This window comes from Pituophis catenifer, unplaced genomic scaffold, assembly GCF_029215685.1.
Source record: "Pituophis catenifer annectens isolate HBS135680 unplaced genomic scaffold, rPitCat1.0.hap2 SCAF_3, whole genome shotgun sequence".
Classification (NCBI taxonomy): domain Eukaryota; kingdom Metazoa; phylum Chordata; class Lepidosauria; order Squamata; family Colubridae; genus Pituophis; species Pituophis catenifer.
The window spans coordinates 124,806,941-124,818,614 of NW_027256883.1; the positions used below are offsets into that span (position 1 = coordinate 124,806,941).

Genomic DNA, 11,674 nt, shown 5'->3' on the forward strand with positions numbered 1-11,674 from the left:
GGGTTTCAATTAGCAGAGACAATGATGAGAGTTGTTGGAAGGCATAGCTGAAAGGCATCTTGAGGGACAATTAAATCTAGCATTATGTGTAGGATTTAGCATGGGATTGAAATCAGACATCTTTCACAAATAGAACATCAACAGATATTTTAAAAATGGCCCTAAATTCTATCAGTCCTCTCCTTAATTGCAGGTCCTCTGCGTTATTCTATGTAATCAGCACATGATGGGAATTAGAAAACTGTATACCTGTTGCAAGGTTAGAGATGTAGGGTCTATGACTCTATAGCAAACAAATAAATAATGTATGTAGGGGATGCAAAAAGAAATATCATCCTATAATAATCTATGTTTACCAACCGCTGAATCTAAACATATTGTCAAGAAAGGACTAGCCTTGAATAGACCTTAAACTGGAATTTAAGCCATCGGTCAGCAACTACATAAATATGTAACCAGGGGTGAAATGCTCCTGGTTCGGACCGGATCACCCGATCCGGTAGCAATGGTGGCGGGTGATTCAGAGAACCAATAGCAAAAATCTCTCCCCCCCCCATGCTCAGCTGAGCAGCGCGATCATCAGAGGCTTTTTTTTTTTTTACTTTTAAAAGCATTTTTTTCTACAACCTCTTCGGCCGAAGAAGTTGTAGAAAAAAATGCTTTTAAAAGAATAAAAAGCCTCTGATGATCAGGCAACTCAGCTGGGATCGTCAGAGCCTTTTAAAAGCATTTTTTTTACAACTTCTTCAGCCGAAGAGGTTGTAGAAAAAATGCTTTTAAAAGGTAAAAAAAAGCCTCTGACAATCACAGCTGAGCAGCGTGATCATCAGAGGCTTTTTTTTAAAAAGCAATGCTTTTAAAAGTAAAAAAAAAGATTGCGTGCCACAGCTGATCACCCCCCCTTGCGCGCTGTTCTACTTACCGCATGCCTCTTTTTGGCATGCACTGCGCGCGCACACATTGCATTTGGTGCATGGTGCGCACTGTGCAGCTAGCAAACTAATTGTAAACCGGTTCAGATTTCACCACTGTATGTAACCATAATGTAATGCCATGATCCCTACATAAAGTAAGGAGAAACAGACTTATATGGCAAAGCACTAGTAACATTAGGCATGCTTTTTTAAACTTGTCCATCCAATCTAGACATCCTCCAGTTACTGCTGAGAATTCCCCTCCATAGGAAGTATATGTGATTTTAGTCAAGTGATAAATCTTGGAAATGGCTACCATGCTCTGTGATATGCTTTGACCACCTCTCTCCTTGCATTACAAAAAAATTCAATTAGTTGCCCACAAATTTCTTGCGTGTGTTTTTTTTTCTGGCTTGCCTTAAAATAGTATAAAAAAAGAACCCTGAAGAATTATTCTTCTGGAAACTAACCTTTGTTGTAGGTGTAATAAGATAAATGGCTTTCAGGTGAGGGACTGGCTCACGGTTTTTGTAAACATTCTCCACAGCTGTAAAATAAGATATTAATTATAAGAGTTACCCTAAGTACATTTGCATGCTAAATTTAAAATACTAACACATGTAATAGACTAATATACAAGATGAACTAAGGTACAAGTTGATAGATTTTTTAAAAAATTGAGAATTGGAACTGGATGCTCTATCCAGATTGGTGAAACCACGCTAGAGGAAGAAAAAATCACTAGATAGTTCATGTGACTCCAGATAGTAACTCCTGGTGAATAGACTGCAGGGACTGTTATTTTGCAGCTGTTTTAGTGGCCAGCTGAGTGGCTGGGAGGATTCCATCAATCCTATACCGTAATGCACCCTTTGAAGGACATAAAGCTCAACTCAGCTTTATTTTTTGCTTCACTTTTGGATTTTTTTTTTATTGTACTGAAAAGATTAAGGCATTTCAAATTGGCAAGGTTTCACTATGTTCATCAGGTGAGTTGTCTTCTGAAAGAAATATGGTTTCAATATGATTTTAAAAACTCTAGCTTTTTTTGATTACCAGCAAGGAAATTTAGAATATGGACTTTGAAAAGTTAACAACAAATTAACGGTCCATATGGATTTTGAATCATATTTTGAATTTATTAGAAGAATCATTCATGTGGGAAAGGGAGATGGTTTGCGGTTTTTTAAAGAAAAAACATGATAATGGAAAACCTTGAAAGTTTGATACGAGAGATATACAGTAATAAATTTGTATTGTTTACAAAGAAATTTAAAAATGGAAAAAAATTCCTAATAGGTGTTTTTGAATACGGTCTGCAAAATTACTTGATATGATAGACAGCACATGTACCAATGAAATTACAGAAAAACAAGCTATAACAGTTAATTTTGAAATTAATTTGAAAGTGGACTTAAACCAATGAAAAGGATATGGAGAAATATGTACCGAGTACTGAAACAAAACTAACAAATCTTACTCCCTTAAGGGAACTGTACAACTATTAAATTAGAAAAACGATTTGGACAGCTTTTTCTTACTGTATCTACAAAAGAGTACAGTTAAGATCTTGAAAAATTTTATGAGAAGAGACAAAAAAAAGTGGAAAAACAAGCTTTACTTATTGCACAAACAAAGAAGCCTATTAAAATTTTCAAAGATTTTTAGTTTTAAAAAAGATGAACAAAAAACAAATTCTGAGATTCTTATTGAAGGGGTTAAAAATTAAGATTCTTAAAAATTCAGGGAAGGAATAAAAGGTTGGCTTATTCAATCAAAGTTAAAATATCGAATTAGCTATATCTGATTTCTCTTACTAGATTTTTGCTGATAAAGAAGAAATGACAAGATTTTTGGACTTTTGTTGTTAAGAGATGAGTTATGTGATGAAAAGAGTTTATGTTGTATTTAAAGCTATTAACATTGTTTTACTTGTTGGTATAAAGGGGGGCATTTTTTTCCTTTTTCCTTTCTTTTTGCTCTTTTTTCTTTTTTTAATATTTGTTTCCTCTCTTTTGTATTTTTATTAGCTTTTATTCTTTCTATTTGTAATTCTTAATATTAATTATTTAAAACAAATCAATACAGTTTTTACTTTGCAAATGTATTAACTGGCAAAAACTATGCCAAGATGATTAATTCTGCTTAGCAGATACTTACCAGTTATCCCTTCCGCAAGTAGGTCTGTCATTTTACCACATGATGACAGCAGCTTAGTAGTAAAGTCATCTAGAAGAATTATCTTCATAAATAAAAGTAAAAATCAAATCAGTAGTTGACAACTAGATACTAGATTACGTTTTGGTAATATACTGTCAGTCCTTTGAGGTTGAGTGGACTTGAACAACAAAGTCATGAATATTAAAAATACTTTTTATTACAAGATTACAATGCCAGAATGCCAAATCAATTATCTGACCCTTGCCTTGGCTATGGCTCTTTCTCATATTCCTCAAGGATATTATCACTGCTCATTATATCTCCTATCAATATTAGAATGAGCTTGCACTGAAGTCAGTTTCAAGTACTAAATCTTTCACTCATGTATCACATGCAGACACAAAATGTACACACCAAGCTTTTAATTCCCCAAGTGTATATAATACAAGTACATAATCTACAGTGTTTAAACAATTAATTGATATGGTAGCAAGATGAGCAACATATAAATTTAATTATGCTAACTGGATTCATACATTATGCTAAACCATAATATGGATTTAATGCATAGTACAATCCAGACAACAATACTTTATTCAACAAATCATGGATAAATCTTTGCTTTAGCATAATGTGCTACTAATGTGTATGCAACAGCAGGATTCCATTAAAGAAACACTATAAAAATATAACTGCATGTCTCATAAGAGCAAGTTAATGACTATATTTGCTTCAGAGATCCACCAATTCAGATTCTATTACTAAGAAAAAGTAAAAGTAGATTCAAATACAACTGAATCATATGGGTCTCCCAACTGTAATTTCACAACTGTGGCATTGTGTCAGAATACTCAGTCCCATGCCAATTTAATTCATTTTTATGTTGGACAATAATAAAACAGATTTTAGATGCTTGGATCCATGCATGTGTAAGATTAGGTCATGTATCAAAAATCCTGGTCCAAAATTTTTAAAATAAAAGCAAATGCCATGATTGGGTCCAGAAACAAATCTATTATTACCATGGAAGGAATAAAATTAAATCTGTATATTCCATGTAGTGAACAAAAATAAAAAACCTGGGTTGACTGAATTTGGCTTACCATGCTATCCAGCTATTTGTTTAAGTAAAAACCAGCTGTTCTGTTTCAAAATAGTATACATCTTAAAGCTATACTTCATTTGTTTGGTTAAAATGTTCTAATTTACAAAATAAATACACTGAGTGTTTGCCACACAATAAATTGAATTATGTTGTATTTGTTTGGTATTAGTATCTGTAACTACAACACTTTGTTTACTCGTGTAAAAGAATTGACACTCTTCCAAATTAAGCATCTGGACTTCTCTTCAGATATCTATGTAGATATCTCACTGCAATAATTCAACAGCTGCCCCAAATCTAGGTATATTGTATTTGAATAATCTATTCACATTTAATTTTGCCTTCAATTACAGATAGCCTTCCATTTACAACCACAATTGGGCTCAGAATCTTGGTCTTTGAGCAAAACTGGGAGAACAATTCTAAGAATGATGGCACTTGCTAGTATTTTCACGAGATCTGAAGTCAATTCCTCTACAAGGAAGGAAGGCTATTAATGCTGGCCTTCATTAGTGTTTTCATCTTCAGAGGGGAAGGGAAAAAGTAAACAAATGCCAGCATGCTACCGAAGGCCAACATTTTAAAAGGCTCAGAACCTTGGCCTTCCCTAGGATTCAGTGTTTTCACCAGTTCTGAGGTCTGTTCTTTCAGCACACAGGAAGATTTCACCTCACTGCAAGAGGAAGGGAGTGGAAATCCCTCAGCGCACTGGGAGGAATGGCTCTCAGATCCAATGTCACTCTGCCCGTAACTTTCTCTACCCGTTTTCCAATTGACTTTCTGGGGATGCCAGCCGAGAATATTGCAAATGGTAATTACATAATCACAGGCATTCAATACTTGGTTGTAAAAGCAAACAGGTTGCCACACGCCCCAAATGTGATTGGGGGGTGGGGGTGGGGGGCTGGCATGATATCTTATGACAGGTGGAAGTGCTTTACGGGCTGAAAAGCACCTTTTCCGAAGCTGTTGTGACTAGGGTTATTAAATGACTGGTCGTAAATCAAAGATTACCTGTACAGAAAAACATTAGATAAGTACTTGACACAAATATCTAGTCTTTTGATTCCAAAATGCAGATTTCTGTGACTAACTACAGACAGTTCTCACTTAACAATGGTAATGGGGACTGGCAATTCTGTCATTAAGGTACAGTTGTAAAGTGTGACTTCATGTGACTATAACAACTTATGATGGTAGTTGCATCAGTCCCAATTGCCATTGTTAGGTAAATCCTGTGCAGTCACAGTGTCCCCCAGTCATATGGTTGCAATTTGTAACTTTCTGCTGGCTTCCCTATTGACTTTGTCAGAAAACAGCAGTAAAAGTCACAAATAATAATCACATGATGCAGGGACATTATGATGGCCGTAAGTATAAGGACCTGTCATAAGTTGTTATAATTCAGCACCGCTGTAACTTTGATTGCTGTTAAACAAGTGATTCTTCAATAAGAACTACCTATAATACCAACCAGTTGATTTGTTTATTATAACATTTATAGGGACACACACTGCAAACCAAGTGACTTTGGGCAGTGTATAAACAAGATGAGGAAAGCATATTCAATCAATACATATTTTATTAAAATGGCAATCAAAAATGAAATCTTCCTCAACTGGAATTCAATTCATCCTGATCTCAAGAGACAGGTCTTAACTACCTCCTTAAAGCCCTGTAGGGTTAAGACCAGTTGTATATTGGGATAAATACTATTCTGTCAGGAATAATTTCCAATTTTTCCTTATACACTAGGATACAGAACAGCACAGTTTCAGCCCCAACTATGCACTATTCACGGCCTTTTCTGTTGACTGATCAATCTTCTTCAGCTCCTGTTGTGAATTGGAACAGATGAAATCACTGCTTCTCCTTTTTGGAACCTGAGATACCGACAGAATAAGAAGATGACTGTCCTTTAAGCACCCTGAAATGCCACAAGATACTGGATGGTATTTTCACAGGACTACCAGATAACTCCTGATCCCATCACACCAAGGTGCAACAATTCTCGACTGACAACACAAGTGAAGGAACATAGTTCTATCAGGACAGTCCATCTACCCTGCCAATCAGATTTCACAGGAACAAATTACGTCCATGCTGCTATGAAGGAGAGTGCCTTCTCTGATGTCACTCTAACAGATGTATCTCCAAACAGCTGAATGGCAGCCCCTGCCAGAAGCTATTCTACAATTTCAACTGTAGCATTATTCTACCATTACAGCCAACTTCAGTGTTGCTGTTCCCACTACTGCTCCCTACAGCTCCAGACCCAAGTCCAATAGGAGTTCCAGCAAGCTATCCCAAGCAGAGTAATTCCTACAGACCTTGATGGAGATGCCATAATAAGTGCAGATGATTAGCGGTTATAATCATAGGACTTCCTCCAAAGAACTATGGACCCACTATATTCCTACAAAAACTTCCAATTATCACTAACATTTTCCATTGTACATTCGAGTTGTACCTTGAATAAATGATTTTTAAAATATACTATATAAGTCATAGATAAACCAGTTCAATAATTTTTCTTACCTTCCATTCTTCTTCTTTTCTACAGTCATCAAACACTGATGCTTTTAGTTCTAAAAGAAAAAAAATATTATTATGGTTAAAATGGAATAATAGAGAAGAAAGATTTAAACTAGAAATGAACTACATTAAAAATAATAGTGCATGCAATGTCAAATGTAACATTAAAGAATTAAGCTAGTCAGCATTACAAAGTGTGTTGTAGTACAGTAGTACAAAGTACTGAAATAATTTGTAATATGTTGGCACCTTATCCTATTAATCTAATTAAATCTGACTTATTTTAACATACAGTAGATACAATAGGAAAGCATGGCTTTCATATCTTCTGCACATCTTATTTCTGATTTCCAATTCCAGATTTTCAGGGCAAGCACAAAGAACTTTAGGTCAACACTAGAAGAATAAAAAAATCACTGTGTTTGCATGAACTACCAGTTTTGAATTTGGATAATGAACCTATATAAAAGCTCTGTAACTTGAGGTCTACTGTACTAAGTGAATCTGAAACAGTCCCTATCTTGAATTACAAAGAACTAAACTTAATTTACAAAGTAGTATACTCATCCACTGTCATGCAAATGAAGTCACTGTATTCAAAATAAAAACAGGTATATTTCCTGCAGATTCATTTATATAATTACTACTTAGTCTGTCTTTATCTTTTTTAACTAAGAAAACAAAGCAATGGTATAATTCTATCAAGCCAGTTATATTTCCCTGAATGACAGGAAAATCCTAAAATCATTTAGTTGGTCTCATAAAATTGACCTTTACACGGTCTTATAAATACAAAAATCATGGAATATATAAAATGAAAATAAACGTATCCATTTATAAATAGGATAAACACCTGTCTTTAAAATCATGAATATATGCACTATATGCCAAGCATCCTTAAATTCAACAGAGTAAAAATATGCCTACACAAACTTAGTAGATGTTTGACAACTCATAGCTTATTACATTAGATCACAAATATGCTTTGTGCAACAACATATCAAAGAATCAGTTCCTTGGTTTTTAATATTATTTTCAGGATGCTTACATCCAGAATGTAGGTTATGATCACTGGAAAACAACAACCAAGTACCAAACATACCAGCATATGCTTTTATCAGCCAGATGGGTTTTGTTCATTTCCCATTTTTACATACTATGTGATATTTATGTATTTAAATGCATCATATGGGAACTGTAATTATCATAAAGTATTTTTTATTCTACACTAGGTTATTTTTTAAACTGGGATTTTGCAAGAATTTGAATGGGTTCCATGAAACTAAGGGGAAACAAACATTTTACTCTGTTGCAGTTTTTTCCCCCTCTAGCTTTCCTTAGTCACTAAGGGAAAAGGTGATGAGGCTTCTCAGCTGACACTCAGCACACACACCCTTGATAAGGGGTTCCAAAGATATTTGTAACAGGTTCTCTGATGTAAAAAAGGCTTGAAAACCCATGCTCTAGTTCAGTGATGGCAAACCTTTTAGGCACAGAGTGCCCAAACCGGAAGGAGTGCATGCGCCAAAGCACCGGAAACCCAATGACCAGCTGGCCGATGTGCATGCGCACCTTGGAAACCCGACTACCAGCTGGCTGAGCTGGGGTGATAGTGCGCGTGCCCACAGAGAGGGCTCTGCGTGCCACCTCTGATACGCGTGCCATAGGTTCACCATCACGGCTCTAGTTTATATGATTCTGTATCCTTAATCTTTATACAAAATCATAATTATTCTTCATAAAGATATTTTCTTTCAAACTTTCCAGAGGTAATGCATTTTGGCTTTACTGTCAGTGAAATTAAATGAATTTATAGCAGGCACTGTTTCTCCTGGCAATGGTTATTTTTCTAAATGTACTATTTTTCTAAATGTACTATAAAGTTGCAACCATTTATATTTCACTTTACAATTTATCATAAGAGGAAAAATGTTATTAGCCTTTATCCGCAAAACATTTGGGCTCATATATTGGAACAATGCAGAACAGAAAAGGAGCAAGCATGAGTGAACAAATTGAATGGTTTGAGAGGAAGCAATACTTCTTAGTCCATCCCCTTGAGGATTTTTTCAAGTTCATTTCTGAAGGTAAGCATGTGCCTGTTTCCTACTGAGTTAAATAGGGCTGGAAATGCCTGTAATTAACAATTCTTACTTCAAAATTTTTCAGAGTAAAAAGGTACATCCAAAAGAAGGTATTGCAATTTTTAATTAAAATCTATGTTGAAGCTCCTCCAAACTTGTGATTAACTTGTGATTAACAGGTAAAGAATTTCTTCCAGGCTAAACTAGCAAAAGGCCAAGATTTTTTTAAGGAATCTACATCAAATTAATGTATAAATACTAGGAAAGGAGCAATTCTTTTAAATAATATATGTTGAGATATCTTAATATCTTTGCTATTATGGCACTCATTTAATAAACCACAATTAAATTAAGGTAAGCACGTTAAGTGAACATGGCTGATAAGTCACTATTTTTTTTTTCAAAAAAGGAAACATTAAATCATACCAGAAGTAAAAGCAATAAGATCAGAAAACACAATGTCACAACCATGCTGATCTGTGTGCAACATGTTTTCATTACTTTTCCTCAAAACAGAATACTAAGAAATATGTACAAATACCACAAATGCATTCCACAGGGCACAATCAGATAAAGGATCCTTTTATCTAACAATCCTTCAGGTACGACCCCTATCTTTAGTTTCAAAAGAGATGACCAAATCGGAAGCATACATATAGCAAAATCTTGTATGTAGAGCTTTGAAAATAAATCTAAATAAATAAAATCTGAACTTTAAATCGACTATCAGACTTCACCCATTCAGTTATGCATACAATTCAATGGCTTCCTCCATTCCAGGATAAGAATTGTCAGTTGCAAATAAAAGTATGGATGATGTATTTCCACATAAGCCTGAACCTTGATCAACCATAATATATTTCCATGGAATAATGCAACTATTTTTAATAATGTGGTTTTAAAAAAACTAAAGGTCCCACAGAATGTTTATTAAAATTAATTTATGCTCCCTGCCTTCAAGGAGCTCAGGATGCAGTAGGTGGATTGATGACATTTTTATCTAGCGCAATCATAGAAGATAAACTAGGTCAGTTTTCAACCACATTGTACAGTTCAGAGTTGGGAAGCAACCTGAAATCAGATCTCAACACGCTATGAGGTGATTGCTTTCAGGTGATGGTAGTATTTTCATTTATTAATCTCTTCTGCTTCCCTAAAAGCCACATGCAGTGAAATTAAATTCTAAAATGCCAGCTCTAAAATAGCACCATCAATTTCTATCTTGAACTCTTCTCTTTTCCACCCTAAGGCACCCATCTGATTATCATTTTCTCTACCACTGCAGTAGCAACCTGCCCAGAGCTGGATAATACATACTGCATTATGCTCCCTCCATCCCTACCAAGGATCTGAATGAATTTAGAAGACCCTGGGCTTTTTTCATATATATATATATTTGTATACATATACACACATATACATACATACATACACACATACACACACACACATATATATATATACACACACACATATATAGGAGATATACATATATCGTATATAGTGTATATACATATGTGTGTATAGGAGAATATACATATTCTCCTATTCACATTCTTCCTGGTCCCTCAGAGGGGCATACTGGAATGCATCTTCTCTTGCATTTTTAGCTTGCATTTTAAAAGGTCATCCAGTTATTAAGAAATAATATACTGAGTTCAGTTGTGGAAATGGCTTTGACTGACACACACATATATATAGAGAGAGAGCGAGAGGTAGGTAGGTAGGAGGTAGGTAAGTAGGTATGGATGAAGAATGTATATATGTATGTATGTATGGTATATATGTACGTGTACACACACATATATATCAGTCAAAGCCATTTCCACAGCTGAACTCAGTATATTATTTCTTAGTATTTGGACCACCTTTTAAAATCCAAGCTTAAAAATGCAAGAGAAGATGCATCCCAGTATACCCCTCTGAGGGACCAGGAAAAATGCGAATAGGAGTGGCCGTGCGAGGAAAGTGTGGGAAACGGACTTTTAAAAGACGGCGACGTGCTTACAGATCTAGCAGGTGAAGCGCTTCCCGAGGCGAAAAAAAAAAAAAATAAAGCCGCGGAATAGCTTCGCCTTAACTCTCGAGATGGAGCCGCATTCGAGGACTCCAGTCCAGACCGCGGGGCCGCGACCCCAAACGAAGGCGTTAACCCCATCCCAGCCGCCGCCGCCACCACCCTCTAACTTGTCGCCTCACGAAGACCGATTCCGCATCTGCACGTTTCCCGGTCTCCGCGCCCTCGGCGACCGTGCCAGGTAGAGGACGCCCGCCTAAGGCCGTCGGGCAAAGCCGCCTCCGCAGGCTTTGCTAAGAGCGGAAGGCAAGAAGAGGACTCGCTCTGCTGCTGGGGAAGGGAAGTCAGAAAGAGCGGGCTTCGACACTCACTCTGCCACACCAAGCTCTTCAGCCCCCGGTCCCCGCTCGCTGCCGCTGCTGGCGCCATCTTGCCTCTGCGCTTCCCAGGGCTGTGACGGAAAAAAAAAGAGAGAGAAAAAATTCCGCACTCCCGGACAAGGGGGCCATTCAAGCCCCGGCGCGCAAGCCCCGCCCCTCGGTTCAGCCAGCCCCGCCTCCGGCCTTGCAGGTTTGCGGCCGCCTTTCCTGCCGAATTTACTGGTGACGTAGGTGCCGCAAGAAGAAGCAGGAATCCCCCGCCCAAGCCCTGGGGATTCAGATGGGCGGAAGCCGGCAGCTTGAGCGGGTGGTGGTTTTGCTCGCTGGTCTGTTTCTGTACCCATAGGAAATTTTGGCTAATCGGTCTATAACCATATGAAATGTCGACTAAACCTGAGCCATGGTTTGCCGAATAAACCCTGGTGATCTGGCTGGCCACAATATGCTCAACCGTGAACCGCCCGCAACGTTTGGGTTCT

General features: G+C 36.9%; 1 protein-coding gene across 3 annotated transcripts in view; it reads right to left on the reverse strand.

Annotated features, from left to right (window-relative positions):
* Positions 1–11,305, reverse strand: part of STXBP3 (syntaxin binding protein 3) — a 33,896-nt gene extending 22,591 nt beyond the window's left edge. For 2 of the 3 annotated variants that reach the window (XM_070939329.1, XM_070939328.1), the window contains exons 1-4: positions 11,187–11,305; positions 6,718–6,767; positions 3,075–3,156; positions 1,385–1,461 (exon numbers count right to left, since the gene is read on the reverse strand). In XM_070939329.1, the coding sequence (XP_070795430.1) occupies positions 1,385–1,461; positions 3,075–3,156; positions 6,718–6,767; positions 11,187–11,244 (267 nt within the window). In that variant the 5' untranslated portion in view covers positions 11,245–11,305. Of the gene's footprint in view, positions 1–1,384; positions 1,462–3,074; positions 3,157–6,717; positions 6,768–11,186 lie in introns of those variants that run through there. The other variant, XM_070939330.1, reaches the window with a different exon arrangement.
* Positions 11,306–11,674: the final 369 nt, after the last annotated feature.